Here is a 20065-nt window from a genome sequence, read left to right on the forward strand (position 1 = left end):
AAGTGTTGAGATCCATCCACAAAACAAAAATGAAGCTGTGCACTGACAAAACCCAGGAAAAAAAAACAAAAAACAAAAAAAAACAAAAAAAAACTTCCATCATAAATTTATTTTAAAACAAAGTGCTCAGTCACATACAACAAATAAATTAAATGTGATGTATTCAACTATTATATAGATATTATATATATATTAAACAAAAAAAAACTTCAGCCTTTTCACAATTACATCAAAATCTTTTTCTTGGACCATTGCGAGATAGACATCCTTCAGTATGTGCCCATGAAAAGACAGAATATTATGGGTCTTGGTGCAAGACTCAGTCAATAGCAGATGAAAACTTCCGTCACGCTTTCCTCTGTACTCTAACCTGATTGGTAGAGTGGCTGCAGTGGGTGGGGTTTGTGTCTCAGGCATGGCTGATTGGCAACTGTGTCATTGAATGGGGCAGGAGAGGCTGGAACACCAGCGATGTCGGAGAATGAACTGCAAAACAAAAAGCATGGAGATTAAAGAGAGACAGAAATTGTTTTTAATATACTTAAGATCTTAAGACTTTAAAGCTTCATTAATGATCCAGTTCTAGTTCAAAAACCACAGGACACAAAACAGTACAGCAAGACTTACAGTGCCTGACAGATTTAAAATGTATGTTGGACACGTACTGTAAGCAGCAAAAAATTCAGATAAACAAAACTAAGTTGTTAGATATTTAAAAATAGGCAAAAAATAAAAATAAAATTTTAAAAAACTGTCGTGCTTTGCAAATGCACACATCAATGCCGCCTTTCATCAAGTCTGAAACGAACGAACAGTGATGCTGAATTCAATCTCCCGCTTTGTACAGCTGTAATTTAATTGACCAATCAGAGTTCCGCTGTCACGGCTGCAGACCAAATGTGAATCACGATAGCAGCAGAATGAAGGTTTATACAACATAAGAACTATAAAAATGTGAAAAATTTAAATCTGAAAGTACCTTAGTAATACAGTGACTGTCTACAGACGTTTTATCTAGGTGTATCGTGGCCTGTTGATATCCAGCCTTTTCTGTAGAATGTGTGTACTCAGAGCGTGCACCTTCTCATTGTTGTGATAAACAATATATCACTGCTGTCAGGACAAAACCTTGCATCTCTATTTTTGTCGTTTTTCATTTTTTGACCTAGTTTGAAAAAGGCAGTAGCCCTTTAGGTTGTGCCAAAATTTTGCTGTGAACGGACCAACAGAAATGGCCCAAAATTACTTGGAAAAATATATTTCTCCATTTACTAACATTAAAAGTTAAGAGCGTTTTTCCCTTTTCTTGTAGTTACCTTTTTGGAGATACAAGGTTTTGTGCCGACAGCAGCTATATATCGCTGTCGTCGGAACGAAACCTTATATCTCAAATGATAACTTTACAAGAAAAGAAAAAACACTTTACTTTTAATGCAAGTCAATGGAACCAGACTCCCACCCCCCCACCTCCCCCCCAAGTCATTTTGGGCTGTTTCTTTTAGTTCATTTTTCATGAAATTTACATACAATGTAAAGGACAACAGGCCTTTTCAAATGATGTCAAAAACTGAAATGACAAAAATGGAGATACAAGGTTTTTTCCCCCCCAACAGCAGCGAGATATAGACTTCACCGTAGACCATCATCCAAATAGATGGACCCTAACTTTAGTAGCAGAACACTACAAGATCAAATACAGCCGTATGCAAGTTTGGGCACCACATGTCAAATTACATGTTTTGTTGATTAAGTGCAAACGAGCCAACAGCATCTACAGAGAAGGGCAGTTGGCCTGTGCAGAAGTTGTGGCATATTTTCTGTGTTAAATAGAAACCGCGCACTAGCAGAAGATTAATAATAGATAGAAGTAGAAGCAGAAAATGTCATACAAGCCATGTTAGTACATTCATATGCACAATTTGCATATGAATGCATGGTAAGGGCACAAACCAAAACCCAAACCAAACATGACCGAGCAAGGTGGTGTTTAACAAAGCATGATCTTTGTAAAGATTGCTAACTTGAGCCCAAAATGAAGGTGGTCCAATAAGGAATGTCTTATACTTTCCTTTCTACTGGACAGGCTTCATTTTTTGTTCAAGTTATCCAGCTAACTTGAACAATCGCGCTTTGTCAGTTGTAGCCCTCCAAGAGCAAACCTTACCATCCATGTAAGAGTGCAGAGTTGTGAGCATTGGAGCGTCCACTGGGGCGAATGCTGTGTACTGCAGCTCCTCCATCAGAGGAGGGGAGAGCCTGCTAGGCTGCAGAGATGAGACCGGAGCAGTGGACGAGTGGTTGGGACTCACATGTTTCTTATGACGGGCCCGGCAGTTCTGGAACCAAACCTGGAGACCAGAAGCACAAAACAAGATCAATTTATTTTATTTTACAATGGTTCAACAACAACAGTTACAGCAAACCATCAGAAGAAATAAACAGATTTAGGGTTAAAAGGTTAGAAAAGATGAAAGCATACAGGTGCAAACCAGACTCACCTGCTTTACAGTGACTTATGGATTTTCATCTAATTATATTATACATTTAAACTCTGCTTATATATCCATACTGTTTACTGTAGAACTTCTGTTACTCATATGTTTATTATTGTCTGTATGACTTTACAAGTTAAAACAGAACTGTACCACTACAGGTGCTCATTACATATCACCACTGTCAAAACAAAACCTTGAGTCTCCAAAATGTGACTCAAAAAATTTTTATTAAAATTAAAAATGCCACCACACACCTTTTTAGCTTTTAATGGACGGTAAAGTAAATGTTTTATTCCAAGCAAATTCAAACCATTTCTATTAGTCTGTTTATTATTAACTCCACAATGTAAAGTGCATCTGGTATTTTTGGAATATATTAAAAAAATAACACTGACAATTAAGATGAAGTTTTGTCTTGATAAGACACACACATCTATCCTGAAACAGCACTCACTCACAATGTGATGTGCGCTGTGTAGTTTTTCCTGAGGGATCAGTAAAGTGATTTCAGCATCATAAGCCTTATTGGACCAGGATTAGTTTTCCATGGGGAGGTGGGTAATGCCAGTTTACCACAGGATGTCCGTGACCAATTTGCATGGCATAAGGAATCTCAGTATAAATGACACATGGGAGTGGCAACTCTATCTACGCACCTCTTTTACTCCAGCAGAGTATAAAACATTAAAACGTTTAATTTAGCTGTCATTTCATTTGCCCAAACAATCTGTATTGCTGTCTTAAGCGACTCACTGTGTCATCAGCATCACTCATTAGCTTGGGAATTTACAGCTAACAGTCAAAATCACCACATAAAATCAAGTGCCTGTCTTTTTTTACATGTTCCAAGTTGTACGCTTGAGCGAGGACCCTAACGTTACACAGAGAACACAAGTAAAAGCTTCTGAGTGCCTCTCCTTTCCCACAGCTTGTTTTATAGAAGATATAAGGCAGCGGAATCGTGACTTATGCAGGAGCACACAGTCGTTAAAATTAACTGACGGCACACTGACAGGTATGAAAATCACTAAGAAATGCTGGTAAAAACACTCCGCACCTCCCCATGTAACATCAGTCCTATACAAACAGGACTACAGACTAAAGAAATAGCTAACTTAGTGTAGTGTGTGTGTGTGTATATATATATATATATATATATATATATATATATATATATATATATATATATATATATATATATATATATACACACATATATATATATATACACACACACACACACACACACACACACACATACATACACACCTCAAATAAGCATGCATTTTCAACATAAGTTACATAAAGTGAATCCAAACTGAAGAATGACAGTTTCACACAAAATACAGCAAAGCCAACCACTGAGATTGCAATTGCATGTCACTGAAATAACCCCAATAGCTTTAGTTAATGGAAAGTAAATCACAGATTAAGATCTTCCAAAATTTAGTTCATGAATTTAAAACCCCACACAGATTGCGCCTCACCTGAATAACTCTGCGGCTGAGGCCGGTCCTCTCGGCCAGTTTCTGCAGTGTCTGAGCATCCGGATTGTTGTCCTGAGCAAACTGAGCCTGCATTACCTACAAAACCAACGTACATGTTACAGATTCAGCTCATAGTCGGACAGAAATAAGCATTCATGCATTAGAAAGCTCAAATATTCCATGCGCAACTGTAGACATCCAATCCATCCTGTTTGAGGGGAGGCAGCTAATCCGAAACTATTTCAAAAGATGACAATCTCTGAACTAAGGGTCAACTACCTGAAAAATCTGTAGGTGCAGCAATGTTTTTGCATTTGCAAGATAAAAGGCAGCATTTCAGTTAGAAACTGCTTTTACAGAAGGACGCTTGTATCATTTATTAACTATAAAGGTCTTAAAATTTGAAAATAATAATAATAATAATAATAATAATAATCTGCAGTTCTTCAGCTGTACATACTCATACAGCTGAAGGTCTCAGATTTGTGTTTACCACAGGTTTATAATGTAACTACTTAAAACATCTATTAAATAAAAAAACCTTTCCTTCCACATCCTATTTTACATGCAACTGTACATAATTATTCATGTATCTATTAAAACTATGCAAACAGCTCATGCTACATTTATCTTGGTCTTAGTCTGTTGCAGAGTTGGTTTTTTTGGTTTTATGCGACAGCAACACCAAGCAAAAACAATCCTTTTACATCAATATTTGCCAAATATAGATTTGTTATCATGATTTTTATAGTTATAGTCTAGTATACAGTTGAAGTGTGAGGTCATATGCACACCAGCACTCTGAACTGACCTGTAGCTGGTCAGCAGTGAAGCTTGTTCGTGCTCTTTTGGCCGGCTTGGGCTGGTTTACCTCCTGTTCTGACGGCACGGCTCCTTCTACATTCACTCCTTTTCCTATGAGGCACCACAGACAACACACATTTGGTGAGGAATGACTCCAAAGGCCAGCAAACAGCAACAAATAGGCCCATGTAGAGCCAGCAAACAGCTTTTTAAAGACACTCCAGACTCTGCAAGATCCAATGAGTTCCTAACCAGTCTCCATGGCCCGTTTGAGGTTGTCCAGCATGCAGTCATAATGGACGCGGCACAGCACCCGCTCGTCCACCAGGGCAAACTCCTCTCCTGTAGAAAGCTGCCGCTTGCAGGAGAAGCAGGCGAAACAAGCCAAGTGGTAGGTATTTCCTTTGGCTCTACGGACCCAGTCGTTCGAATGGATATTCCTGCCGCAGTGAGCACAACGAGTTCCATATTTCCTTAAAAGAAAAAGTTAAGCACAACGCTCAGCTTTCAAACATGAGTGAAAATAGCAGACAGTGTGTGAAGAGAGTCAGCATGGCCTCTTCAGCACAGAATTAGAGACTAGAGCTGCACAAAGCATTGAAATTGTCATACTTTCAGTACAGCAATGTGACAACTCAATGCTCTTTCACTTTTATTAATTTATTTTACTAAGCTTGTGCCAGGTTACCACCAATTCACCTGCATTTGAAGAGCTTTGTATTGATAAAAATAGAAAAAAAAATTCCCAATGCAATATTTGGTGGTCAGACAGTGAGTGATGAAACTGTTCCCACTGTCCTGTCTTCAGCATCAAAAATCAAACTTGTATCTTGACAACCCTACACCAGACCATGTATAGGTGTCCACATTTGTCATTTTAAATAAACGAAAGAATAAAAGAACCAAACTGACAGACTTCAGGGCACCTCCACTAAACACACCATCAGAAAACAGCATCATTTCTTAAATATGAAGAGTTCAGAGTCATAAATGTGCACAAAGCATTAAAAAAGAAGCCCTGTATGAGCCACACAAGCCTAAAAATATTCAAATAGCAGACAACTTAAATTGGTGAAATTCCCCTTTTTCAAATTGGCACAATTCAACTGTTGACTTGTAAACAAAGTCATTCAGAGTGATGACAAACGCTTAGTTCTAGAGAAAACTGCCAACTCGTTTCTGTACAGCGGTGGTGACTGGAACCAGCAGTCAGATGTCTAGAACACAAATATAGCCATTTTATTTATGATCCAAAAAGCACTGATTACGGTGAAATGGAAGTAAATCAGAAATAAGTTTTCATTTAGGACTATTTCACCGTACAACACGCTGCATGTACTCCTCTGCCATAAACAGATTTTTAAACATTTGTTTAAGGCCAAAACCTGACTTCAAAACAATTGTAAAAACAATGCATTAAGCATCAGGCAGCATATTCATAACCAGTTTATGTAATAAGCTTCTGTGAAATAGCTTACATGCTGCAGACGTCTGGTTCCCATCACCACTGTGAACACTTCTAAGCTTCTCTAGAACGGACCGTTTCACACCAAACCGCTCCGAGCGACTTTTGTTTACATCTCATGCACAAATTATGAAAATTCGATGGAACTCCTCTTTAAAGACAAGAAATCTCCACAAATGTACCTGAAGTAGTCGAGTTTGCAGAAAATCTCCTTCTCTTTAATGTAGCAGCTGATGTGTCTGCCCAGCGAGGTCTGACACACGCTGCACGAGAGGCACCTCACGTGCCAGCACATGTCGTTTACCTGAACAGGTAGGGGGAGAAAAAAAAAAAAAGAAAAGAAAAACAAGATAAAATGATAGTGCATTTTATAACAAAGAGTGGCAAAAAAAAAGGAAAATAAAATAAATAAAAATCCCTCACAGCAACGCGGACTAGCAGATTCAGACAAGTTTACGTTCATTTACACGCAGTTTTCAGTCACCATGCTAAGCTTAGCACGCCAAGCTGAGCAAGTTAGACATATTTGTGTGGAAAAAAGGTCAATAAAGTCGCATTTTAAACTCTAACTGGCGTATTTGGGTCACCTTGAGCAGGTATTTGTCCACTATTTCAGTCCCACAGCTGGTGCAGATGGCTTTCTCGGTCATGGCATGTGGTGAAGCAGCAGTGGGAGACAAGCAGGAGGAAGAAGAGCACGACACTTCTTCAAAGAGGTCTTGAGTTGAGCCCTGAAGAAAGACAAAAAAAAACAGAAAAGAAAGGCATGAATGGCGAAAGTATATCCGTAGACAGTGTGCGGGCTGCACACAGTGCCGGTACTCGCTAATTCCCTCCTTCCAAACTCCCCATTTCCACAAAACAGAAGTCCATGTGCAGCAGCGGAGCCGCTGGAGCGGTTCGGAGGCGCGTACCGGCCGGTCTGCTGGGCGTGTGTGGAGCGGAGCGCGGGGGCAGCTCTGCGGCATGAACGGCGAGGACGAGGCGCTGCGAGTGCGCGAGCCCGCAGCCCTTTTAACCTCTGCAGCCCATTAACATCCACTCTGCCTCCTCTTCACCATGACAACCCGGACAAGTACTGATGGCCTTACACGAGCGCACAAACCCCGAATTATGAAAACACACACAGAGACGCCTCTTCAGATAAACGGCCACCCTCCTTCCTTCTTTTCTTTCCTTCCTTCTTTTTTTTCCTTTGTGGACGAAATTGCTGGTCAATTGCACGGCACGCGGTGCAATCTGCAAAACTGAAAACTGATCAAACTCATGGATTACTCGAATATGCAAAACTTCACTGCGATTTGCTGCCTTTTTTTCTCCCTTAGCCTATATTATGCTAAATTAATCCTTAAAGGGGAACTCCACCAATTTTTTAAAAATTCGGCAGGGTGGTTTGGTGCGAAGTGCAATATAGAATCAGAGTTGTTCACAGTGGTGGTGATAGGAACCAGACGTCCACCTCTTTAAAAAAATAATAAAATAAAAAACTCCCTCATAGAAAGTTTACATGTAAAGGTTTTGGCCTAAAAATTAGTTTAATCACAAAAAGAATAAATAAAAATAAATAAAAATAATAAAAATTTTTTTTTTTCCTTTTTCAGAATTTCCACCATTTTACCATCAACGTTGAACTCAGAAGACACGTAGTGGTTTGGGATACCAAATAAAATGGCTATATTTGTGTTGTAGACATTTCGGTACATATCATAATCACCACCACTGTAAAGAAATCTGAGTCTAAATGAACCAGTTCACACCAAACCGCTCTGCATGATTATTTATATAAATCATATCAGCCATTTAATTGTGTAGAATCTTTTGAAAAATTGGTGGAATTCTCCCTTTCACAAGCAGTTGCATTTAACCTGTCTTTTTTTAAATGTCAGGAAAATAATTTACAATTTTGTAGTTAAATTTATTAAACTGTTAAACAGCTATGCGGTCGTGCTCACCCTGTTTTGTTGCTTTCCCCCCACAGAAAATCCATATTAAATATTTTCTGAGTTTCTTGCAATGCAAAATGACTGAGGGCTAATATGGAAGCTTCCCTGCAGTTTGAACATGAAATGAGCCGCATGCTCCTCGCAAACCAACAACATTGATTTTTCAACTTTATTAAAAATAATTTACTACTTTTATTGTAAATTGTAAATGTGCAATTCAGAGCCCAAACCTTTCTACCTCTATTTTCTACCATGCACCAACTGCAAAATTAAAACTAAATTTTAAGAAGTGGTAAAGGCAGTTTGCACCATGCACATTTGAAATGCACGCCAAACAGGGCAGGTTTAAAAGCGTAAGGACAGTTCAGAGTCTCCTTTCAGGCCGCACTTTCCCCACTTACTGTGTTTTTGGTGGCCGTTTTGAGCTCTTCCACCGTTTGTTCATCTCTCCAGTACATGAGTGTCCAAACTCAGGCTGAGCAGCAGCAGCACTGCGGTGTAAATCCGGACTTTAATGCCAAACTCTGCAAACCGGCGTCTCTCAGTGAGGGAGGAACTTTTGCTTGGGGTGTTTTTTTTCTTGGCGTTTTGGTCGCAGCGCTCCTCCTCGCCTGCTAAACCAAACCAAACCTCCTAAGGTGAGCAGCGTATGGAGACACACGAGGCTGAAGTTGGCTTGCTATTCGCCAGCTTTCTTGTTCGAATTTTCCCGTTCCACCTTAAGTGGTGCGGCAATTACATCCTGGCGCCTCGAATTTTTCCGTTCCACCTTAAATGGTGCAGCAATTACATTCTGGCGTCTCGAATTTTCCGTTCCACCTTAAATGATGCAGCAGGGGCGCCTCGAATTTCCCGTTCCACCTTAAATGGTGCAGCAGTTTCATTCTGGCGCCGCAGAAATTTCCCGGTCCACCTTAAATGGTGCAGCAGTTACATTCTGGCGCTTCGAAATTTTTCCCCGTTCCACCTTAAATGGCGCAATTACATTTTGGTGCCTCGAACTTTCCCGTTACTGCTGCACCATTTAAGGTGGAACGGGAAAACCATAATAGGAAGCTAACTTGAGCTCCGTTGGAGAAACGCCATGTGGCTATTTTAAAATGTAAATTTATTCAATTTCTCACTTATTTAGATTTCGGGTAGGAGTTAAATAACTGATAAATAATTTGCAGCTAAAATGAGCCCGAATGGCTGAATGTAAAGGCGAGCTCTGAGCTGTTTAGCCCTTTTTAAATCTCTCTCCAGCTGCTTTAACTAAAACTCTGAAGGCCATCAGGATTAACTGGTGCCATCTGAGGAGCACAGCTCAGCACCTGAGTTAGCTTAGTGCTCAGAAAAGGAGCTCAGATGTTTTTAGCTCAATTTCGTTCAATCCTTACAAAAAAGGCCTGTAGGAATTTCAGCATGAATGAAACCTGCAGGTAAGAGTCCAAATACACCTGCAGGATCCCTAAAATAATACCAAACAAAGTTAAATTCTAAATCATTTTAAAATATTGCATAATTACTTTTTGGTGAGCACAAAAAAATGCTTGTTTTGCCTGAACACAGTAGTGAATGTGGATTCAGCAATGTATGTGAACAAATACATTTAATGTTAAAATATATATTAAATGTTAAAATATATGTTAAGCATTTATTCTTCTGTTGTCTTAGTCCAGCTAATCCAGGAATTCCTTCAGAAATTTGAGCACTGAAGAAGAATCATCCAGAAGAATTACACGCAGGTATTCTCAGCAATCAGATTTTTTTTTTCCAAAGTGACCTGCAGGAAAGTGTGAAGGAAAAATCTAGGAATTTCCGTGACAGTTGATTCCCACAGGAAAATGGTCACTGTAGGATTATAATTCCTGCAGAAATATCCTTGCAGGTATTACCATCACATTTTCAGTAGGAACACTGTGAGGCCTTTTTGTAAGGTTGTCCACTTTTGAGATACTCTAAATGACACATTCATCCAGTTTTACTCATTTAATTTAAGACTCTTATTTTGAATTAGGCTAAAAGACATTTGATTATGAAGAGCCTCTTAAAATATTTTTGTGTGCTCTTGATTTTATAATTTCAGCCACTTTAAATGATCAAATGAAGAGCAGTACTTGGGCTGGCTTATTTTTGTTTTATGCTATTTCTTTATTTAATTCTTCTCTAGCATTTATTTATTAAGCATTTTGAAAATGACATTCATCAGCATGTCTTGCTTTTTTATAGTTTGTTTGCAGTGAGTAGATTAAAATGACATTGACTAAAATCAAGTGCACTGAAGACATTTGGATTACGTTTTTAAACCCTGCTTAATTTTAATTATAATAAGTTCTATAACAGCACATTTCGCTTGCGGCAATCATTTCCTAAATAAAAAAATAAATAATATTAATGGAAGCATATTATGATATAAATGAAGCCTTTTAACATTTTGATATTGATCTGATTGTATTATATTTAAAGCCAAGACCATGATAATGTTTTAAGCAATTTTAATATTAATCATAATGTTATACTTGTAATTTATTTAAAAAAAAAAGATGTCTACTTACATATCATGCTATAAAATAGCCTGTAGGTAATTCAGTTTAAATCAATTTAATGTTAGTCTAAAAAAATCTGAATATATTAGGATAGAATAATGTTTTTAATATATTCTAATATGTTAAAAACATTGTCGATTTCCATGACATGGAATAAAATAGCCTGTAGATAATGATGCAGTTGTGTTTAGTGTAGAGGGATTTTTTCCCTTTTCGCTCTGACTGGAATTTTTATTGGCCTTCCTCTCTCGGGAAAGCCTTTTTTTCTTTTCTTTGCATGGTCCTTGGAACAACCATGAGTCTGTGTTTATGTTTTAATATTGCATTTCAATGACATATGTCTCAAGACATATACCTCCAGTGAGATTTACATAACGGGAGATGTGTTACGTAAAACACACAGACAAGACTGTTATTGTCTTTGGCCGCACTGGGCAGTGAAAAGTGAAGCGTATGACATCATCCAGTTGTTTACCGCAGCCGATTTGTACTGTTGTTGTTCGGTGTCCTCTATTTTCGTGCTAAAGTATTGTGTCTTATCTTTCAGGACACGAAGGGTGATGACAGCACCTCCAAAGGCAGTGACATCACGCGGTGAGAGAAAGAAAAAGGTTCTTAGAGAAAAGGTCGGCCTTCTGGTCACAATGTAGGACCTAAAAGGACCTCATTTCACATGATTAACTTATGTAAACATGGACGTAATCTTCAACCGCGCCACACACACTCTTTTTCTTTTTATTTCGTGTGAGAGCACGTCTTTTACTGGATGTATATCTGTCCCTGGGGAAAGTGCCAGGTTCTAACACAGTAAATGAATGTTCACTTGAGAGATTCCAGCAGCCTGTGACCTTATTTATTTATTTATATATTTATTTATTTATTTTTCTGTATCAGGGACAATGCGTGTGAATTAACCCAAAGCTACATCAGGCGTTAGCCAACTGGCAGTATTCCATTGCAGTCCCTGGGCCATGCTATCAGCCATATATGCTTCAGAAAAGCAAAATAATAGACTTTATTTTGTGTATTTTAATATTGGGACATGCACACAAACAAACATATTAGTCATAGTTCTCGTACCAACACCTCAGATCTTTAAAATGATGCGGTTTTGTTATACTGAACCACCTTTAGGTTCTTTTTAGCAGTGTTTCTGAACCCTGGTCACACTGTCCGGCACATTTAAGTGCTTTTCCTGCTTTAACACACCCACTTTAACCCAATAATGGGCTGTTAATGAGCTTAATAGTTGGATCAGGTGTATTGAAAGCAGGGAAAATGGTAAAGCCTCCAGGACCAGGACTGAGAAACACTGCTTTAAAGGACCTTAAACAACAGGTTCTCCATCCTGGAGAAGAACCACAGTGTTCACCACCATTCCTCCTACTTTCCTGCAGAGTTTAGTGCCTGTATTTAACATGCTGATCCACCTTTACTTAACACTAACCCTTCTGATCCGGCCAATCAAAGACTTCTGAAGGAGTTAATTAGCTGGAGCAGGGGTGGAAGATTGTGGTGGGAACTAGACTCCGCAGGAAGGCAGATCTCTAGAACCAGCGTTGGTGACCGCGGAGTTTAGACTATGTGAAGAACTATTCGAGCATTAAAATGGTTCTTCAAATGATCTTTATTGTATGTTGATATCACAAGGCTTTGAAGTCATTTTGGACTATTCCTATTGGTGCATTACTCATGAAATGTTTACAATCCAAAAGGCAGCTGGAATAAAAATGAAAAAAAATGTAAATATGCTATATTAGGCCTGTCCCAACCATGAAATTTGGCATACGAATAATTGCAATTAACAATTCATTTGTCTTTTTTGTTCATTGCAGCTCATAAAGGACAAATAACTAAACACAGCTAAACACAACTAAACATAGCAAGTACTTTGTTCTATGTTTAGTTGCTCCCAACTGACCACAGATGCAGTTTGAGCTCAAATAAACAAACATTACTCACTGCTGCCCCGTAAAGGTGGTATAGCTCTAGTTTTAAGACTCATATTGCATCTCAATGTCCTGAAAGGACAGAAGCTGTAATAAAGGTAAAGGATGGACTCAGTACTGAAACATTTGATATTATATTTAACTACTGAGGCTTCTGTGTCATTTTCTGTAATTTTCTGCTTTTATTTCCTGACGATGAAAAATAAATATCTTGTATTTAGTGGCTGTTTTGACTGGAAATTAAAAACTAAATACAGGGTCTCTGACTTTTGCACAGTGCCGTACTTGACATCAATTGGATTAGAACTGTTGAATGAGAAAAACAGCCGCCCTGCCGTTCTCTTTTATTCATAGCCGTTCATTCATGAGGTTCTGGACTGCTGGAAGTGGGCTGGTGATTGGAGTATGTGTAACTCAACACTGAGGGGCTGGGGGGTGAGGGTCTCAGGGCTCCATGTCTTTAGTAAATGGACTCTGACAGGTCGATCTGAGCAGCTCTGCGGTCATGTTTCCTGACCCGCTCTCCGGGCATTGAAGCCGGCCGCTGGAGGAAAAGAAACCCCCTCTGACAGATGCATGGCAGCCCACCAGAGCTCCACAGACTGGTGTACACAGCCACAGCAAGCCTGCAGTGGTGATGTGAATTACAGAGAAAGTGAGTCATTTATAAGTTGGAAAAAATAATTATCATTTGTTAAAGTGGTGCTTTGGACCAAAACCAATTACGCCTTCTAAACCCAAATATAGTCAATCATATACAAAATGGAAGGAAAATTCTTACTGATATATGCAAAGGAGCCCTCTTCTGACTGGCTGCCCTGTATTGTACCTCAGTTAAAGGCGGAAACATTGCTTATAACTTCAGTATGAATGGGTGGGCCTACAGTACTATAGGCTGAGTAGGCAGATATATGTAAATGTGTTTACAAACACAATGAATTCAAACAGGCTGTTTTCACAGCTTAGTTTCCATATATCAAACTCTTTATTAAAAAAAAAAGCAGGGGAAATGTAGTGTTCCTAATATAGGCCTTTTAAGGCTGATATATGTAAATGAGCTCTATTCTGATTGGCTGCTCTGTATTGTGCCTCATTCAAAATGCAGTCTGGCCTGAAACACTCCTTATAACTTCAGAGTGAGTGGGCAGGGCTAACGTATGTAAATGTGTTGCTTTTTGTGACATCACAAACACAATGAATTCAAACAGGCTGTTTTTGAAGCTTAGTTTCCATATATGGGCTGTATGGACAGAGGAGTAAACGGCGTGCTTTGAAACTAATGGTGTTTCCACATCAAAATCTTTTTGCATGATAAGACCAGCTTACCACGATATATGATAAACATTTATACTACAATATGATTATAATTTATAATAGCCTGATTAAAGCAAAGGTTTAGTCACAAATCAACTTTTTCCCCAAATGTAGTCCATCAGCTAAGACATGTCTCGTATCTAAAGTCTACTTTTTGAAGTTTAGTTTTGCACTAGAGCTAGGCTAATGTAGCTAACTAATGAAGGCTTATAGCCCACCAATTAGCCTAGTGCTAACTGCATACCTAAATCACACAATCACCTCAAAGCATCCTCCAATAGATTTGATTAAGTGGCTTGTGATGCTGTATGACCCACTGTTATCTATAAACATGGACAAAAGCTAATTGGTGGGGTATACTTCCAATACTTGTTAGCTACATTAGCCTTGTAGCTGGAATGCAAAGCTAAAGATGCAAACTGGTCTTGGCTGCTTGACTACATTTGGGGTAAAGAGGAAAATGAGGTCATATGATTCTGGATCAGAGCATCACTTTAATTATGTTACTATCAGTTCCCAATGAATCAAAATTCAGGCTACAGTGCTGCAGGCCGATATATGTACATGTGTTGGTTTTGTGACATCACAGACACAATGAATTCAAAACAGGCTGCTTTTGCAGCGCAGTTTCCATGTTTTTTCATTCAAAAAGTGAAACACTCCTTATAACTTCAGTGTGAGTGGGCGGAGCTAAACCCGAATAGGTTTAATGGATGTAAATGTGCTGATTTTCATGACATCACAAAACCGCAGTTTATTTTCCATATGTGGGCTGAATGGAGTGGATAGAGTACAATATGTTCTGAAACTATAACAATGTTTACATACACATCAAACTCTCTATATATCAAAAGGATGAGGAAAACTAATGGTAGGGGCCCTTTAAGTGAAGCCATACAATTAATGTGAGCAGGGACTAGGATGCCAGGTGTCCAGTTTTGGACCGGACAGTCTGTTGTCCAGTTGGTACTGTCGAGTCTTACTCTAAAAGGATTCCAGTTGTTTAAGTAGATAAAGTGCAGTTCTAGTCCTGTCACTAAGCCTGCCTCTCTCTCTCTTGCTTGCTCGCTCTCTCACTTGCTGGCTGCCTGAGATTTTTAGCTGCGGGGCGAGTGCGCTCTGTGGCCACGTCTCAAATCACTTTAACTCTCCTACATCCCCCATTATTGGTACATTTACTGTGTTGCACATGCTGTTTAGAACAGTACTATGCAGATTGAGACACAGCCTCTGTGTAGGCTAAGTTAGGCTTTGTTATGGCAACCTGGGATAAACCTGTTTTTTCTCAATTACAGCTACACTCTCAGAAATAAAGGTAGTAAACTGTCACTGGGGCAGGACCCCTCTTGTCACTGGGGTGGGACCCTCAAGGCTACATCTTAGTACCTTTAGTCAGGGAACATAACTGTACCGTAATCCACTGAAATGATATTTTCTAAGTCATATTGACTCCACACACCCCGTCTCGCCTAAACATTCGTTTATGAATAGGGACATATTCATATTTTTAACCTAGAAAAACCTATTTAAAGTGCACAACTGGACCTTAAAACTACTGTTGTACCTTTTGAGGGAACATTTACACTGTTTGTACCTTGAAGAACGAAAAATGTACCTGCACAGAACCTTTATTTCTAACAGTGTAGTTTCAAAAGTGATTAAATATGCATCTTTATCTTATCAAATGGTTAGCCTAACTGAAGACATGGTGAACAAATACCAGCTTGTTTTCTCATGGCTTTATTTGTGTTACACAATGGCAGAACAGCTAGTAGACTGGAAATTGTATTTGTATGGCATTTGAATGTGTAATATTTATTGTGAAGCTGTAATTTTCATGTATTATTCATGTATTTTCTTAAAGTACAAAGAAATACGTAAAAAAGGGAATAAGCCAGGCAATTATTGAACTGTTTTAAAACACATCCAGCTAAAAACACAGTAAAAGTGCGATAAAAGACATATTGGATGCTTGCTGGACATACTTAAAGATGGTTCCTCACGGGTTCTTTAGTAAAGGCAGTGGTTCTAATTAGAACCATGAGTTCTACATAGAATAAGTGATTCTTTGCATGGTCAAATGGTTCTGTATAGCACCAAGAAGGGTTCTGCTGGGTTATGTAACAATAGAACAGAATAGAGTTTTCAAAAAAGGTTCTATACAAAACCATACACAAGGGTTCTTTAGTAAAGGCAGTGGTTCTATTTAGAACCATGAGTTCTACATATAATAATTTTATGGTTAAGTGGTTCTTTGCATGGTCTAATAGTTCTGTATAGCACCGAAAAGGGTTCTGCTGGGTTATGTAACAATAGAACAGAATAGAGTTTTCAAAAAGGTTCTATACAAAACCATACACAACACATTCTCCATCAGTCTGAAGAACTATTTCGCCATGCAAAGAACCCTTTAAGCATGAAATGGGACTAAATAGAACTCATGGTTCTGAATAGAACCATTGCCTTTAGTAGAGAACCCTTGAAGAACCATCTTTTATAAGAGTGAACCCCAGTTTGACCCCAAGTTTGATTTCAGGTCAATTTTGAGTACAGATTGGCTTTTATAGTAATCATGTATTTTTGATGTATCTTATTAGGATTTGAAAAATAACTTCATATAATTTCTGCAATTTCTTTCACAAAATCCCCCCAAAAATGGTTTGATATTTACATAATTCAGATAATATTGATGTTTTACTGGTATGCATTGATTCATCATGAATAATTGATCTGAAGGTGGCGATTCTGGTCTGGTCTGTGTTGATTTTTGAGTGTTAGAATCAATTATAATAAATAATTTTAAATATGAGCTAATCTTTGTCCAAGTTCTTGAGCTACGCTGAAATGTTAAGACAGCTCGGCACACTCATTCTTGTGATCTGTCCGTCCTTTCACCGATGACCTTTGTTTTGGTTCTGTTTGCGTGTAAAGAGGCCGCAGATGTCCGATGCTCTTGTGGAAGAGGAAATGAAGCCGATGAAAGCTGTTCATAGAGCGGCAGCCTGCTATCATACTGCCCAAAGGAAACAGATTACAGCGCTACTCTGACACGGAAGTTATACCCAAAACACGCACGCTTCCGCTCGTGTGTTGTCTGGGTCTCCCCTGCTTTGTTTCGGCGCCACTGAGGAGTGTCCCAAAGACTGACGACTCCACACCTCCGGTACTTAGAGTGGCACCACTCTGAAAACCCTGTTGGTAATTGTAAATAACATCAGGACACTATTAGAATTGTGTCGCTGATGCCACTGTCTCTACTTAGGACCTGACAAAATGTTCATTATTGAGCTTCTCTCTGATGTCCTCCAATGGTGTCAAGTAAAATGATCTTAAATCTAGTAGATATACACCGATCAGGTGTAACATTATGACCACCTCCTTGTTTCTACACTCATTGTCCATTTTATCAGCTCCACTTACTATATAGGTGCACTTTGTAGTTCTACAGTTACAGACTGTAGTCCATCTGTTTCTCTGCATACTTTGTTAGCCCCCTTTTACCCTGTTCTTCAGTGGTCAGGACCCCCATGGACCCTCACAGAGCAGGTACTATTTGGGTGGTGGGTCATTCTCAGCACTGCAGTAACACTGCCATGGCGGTGGTGTGTTAGTGTGTGTTGTGCTGGTCTGAGTGGATTAGACACAGCAGTGCTGCTGGAGTTTTTAAACAGTGTCCACTCACTGTCCACTCTATTAGACACTCCTACCTTGTCAGTCCACCTTGTAGATGTAAAGTCAGAGACCATAGCTCATCTGCTGCCGCACAATTTGTGATGGTCATCCTCTAGTCCTTCATCAGTGGTCACAGGACGCTGTTGGCTGGATATTTTTGGTTGGTGGACTATTCTCAGTCCAGCAGTGACACTGAGGTGTTTAACCTGAACCTGACCACTCATGACGATTTAGAGGATGGTTATTACCAACTATGCGTTAACAGAGAGACAACAGTCTTTAGGTCTACACCAGCAAGGTGGAGCTACAAGAGAGGGGTTCTGAGTGGTCAGTAAGTGTATGCCTGATGAAATCCTCCAATGCCCTGACGAAATGATCAAGTAAGATGTTTTCCCTGTATTTGACCTGATAAGGAAAACAATATGCTTCAGTCATACTGCACAAGGAGCTCTGACAGGCTTTGCTTTCTTGAGGACCATTGGGGGTATCTAGACCAGAGGATGGTGTCTAGACATGAAGCTTTGAAGGTTCCCTCCAGTCCCAGAGCAGAGATATGACTTTTGTTATTCTCTAACTTGACCCCAAACTCATTTTGTGTCACTCTATGTCCCACATTCCTTCTCTCCTGAGTCTTCTCACTCTGGCTGAATAAAGCTGAGCCCAGAGGAAAAGGCCTGGAAGCGAACAGCACCTCATGCTGCTTTCATCTTTCCAGCCTCAAGTCACTCACTGCGGGGGAAAATAATCCTCAGACTCTTCCCTCTGGAGCGGCAACACGCACTGCTCAGTTACACCCCTGCCTGAACCTTGACCAGTGTGAATGAATAATGAGGAACGCATACCAATGATATATTCAAAGAACAGCTGTCAGTGCATACATTCTCTAAATGCAGAAGCAAACGCTGGGAGCTTCACTCGCACATTGACTCTAATTCCAATCACCAAATAAAATTCTGACTGAATTTTAACCCATTTGTGCTAAACCCAGTGTCAGGGGGTCATTTAGTGGGGCGATACCCCACCAACCAGTCATTATGCCCCACTAAACTCGCTAGTTTTTGACATGCTTCTAAAGCGGCAGGTGGCAAAAACAAAGTGAAACTAAAGTGTATGCACACTGCTACTGCTTGCCACGTGAGTCTGGTAGTAAAGGCTACGTCGACTAACATAGTCAGGTTTGACTGCATCACTTTGTGGTGCGCTGTATGTTGTGGGACGATACATGAGCAGATTTTCTTAAAGGGCAGACGTTTGGTGATTTGCTGTAAATATGGCTCTCCCGTTGATTCTTTTCTGAATATGTGGCTCTAACGTACATTCCTTGTCCCATTTTTCTTTCTTTCCTTTTTTTGGCCTCTTCCACCAAACCTGAACCATTTTGCCAGTGAACCATTTAAACAATATTCAGCATTTCACTGCTGTCGGAACAAAACCTCATATCTCTATTTTTCAGTTTGTGACATAATTTGGAAGTTCCTGTTGGCTTTTACATTGAGTGTAAATTTCATGATGAACGGACAACAAGAAAAAGCCCAAAATGATGTGGAAAAAGTCTGGTTCCATTGACTTACATTAAAAGTGAAGTATGTTTTTTCTTTCTCCTGTTACCATTTTGGAGATATTGATCATCTATATACGTCCAAATTGTTAAGAAACGATCTGTTGAACCTCAGTGGTGAGGTTAGGCTTAGGATTTGGACCAGGTTTAGGGCTAGGACCAGGGTGAGGTTTAGGTTTTGGCTTGAAGTTAAGGTTAGGATTAGGATTAGAGCCAGGTTTAGAGTTAAAGAAAATGTATGGTCAATTTAGTAGATCTTTAGTTGAATGTAATTTGAAAGTAAATTGTCTACAAAGCATGGAAAGTGGACTATCCAAATAAAGTATTAACAAAAAATGAGAAGCTACAATATTATATTTTAAATGTTAATGTAAAAATGACGAAATAACAGCTCGATTAAAATATTAGAAGAATGCATTTTTCAGTTTTTGTCATAATTTGAAAATGCCTGCTGGCCTTTACCTTTTGTGTAAATTTCATGATGAATAGACCACAAGAAACGACCCCAAATTACTTGGAAAAAAAGTCTGGTTCCATTGACTTACATTAAAAGTAAAGTAGGTTTCTTTTCCTTCTCTTGTAAAGTTCTCATTTTGGAGATTATTTGTTTTGGTTTGTCAACAGCAATATAAAATATAATCTGGTTTTAAATCTGTCGTACCATCGCATTCTTTTACATATGAATGTTTAAAAAGATACACACGCTGGTAGAACACTTTGTGCTATAGATTCGGTAAAAATAAGAGCGGCATAAACTGTGCCAGCTTCAGTTGCCAGCAGGCCTGAATCCAGCAAGCTGCCATATGAGGTGCCATATAAAGGCATTTGGCCGTACTGACTCTTTAACTGC

At 39.1% G+C, this 20065-nt stretch overlaps 1 protein-coding gene across 1 annotated transcript; it reads right to left on the reverse strand.

Moving 5' to 3' along the window:
• Positions 1–216: 216 nt before the first annotated feature.
• Positions 217–8738, reverse strand: lhx8a (LIM homeobox 8a). The gene is made up of 8 exons (XM_036556333.1): positions 8596–8738; positions 6839–6982; positions 6434–6555; positions 5039–5259; positions 4794–4897; positions 3983–4078; positions 2165–2348; positions 217–486 (listed from the first exon to the last, which is right to left on the reverse strand). The coding sequence occupies exons 1-8, from the start codon at positions 8650–8652 to the stop codon at positions 410–412; spliced, it is 1005 nt and encodes a 334-aa protein (XP_036412226.1). The 5' UTR covers positions 8653–8738; the 3' UTR covers positions 217–409.
• Positions 8739–20065: the final 11327 nt, after the last annotated feature.

This window comes from Colossoma macropomum, unplaced genomic scaffold (assembly GCF_904425465.1).
Source record: "Colossoma macropomum unplaced genomic scaffold, Colossoma_macropomum, whole genome shotgun sequence".
Classification (NCBI taxonomy): Eukaryota; Metazoa; Chordata; class Actinopteri; order Characiformes; family Serrasalmidae; genus Colossoma; species Colossoma macropomum.

What these genes read in the sequence shown, in the direction of transcription:
- lhx8a (XM_036556333.1), bottom strand. Translation starts at nt 8,652, where the DNA reads ATGTACTGGAGAGATGAACAAACGGTGGAAGAGCTCAAAACGGCCACC. An exon ending in TGGACAAATACCTGCTCAAG is followed by an intron (nt 6,556 to 6,838) that starts GTGACCCAAATA and finishes CTACCTGTTCAG; the next exon opens with GTAAACGACATGTGCTGGCA. An exon ending in CAAACGGGCCATGGAGACTG is followed by an intron (nt 4,898 to 5,038) that starts GTTAGGAACTCA and finishes GGTGCCTCATAG; the next exon opens with GAAAAGGAGTGAATGTAGAA.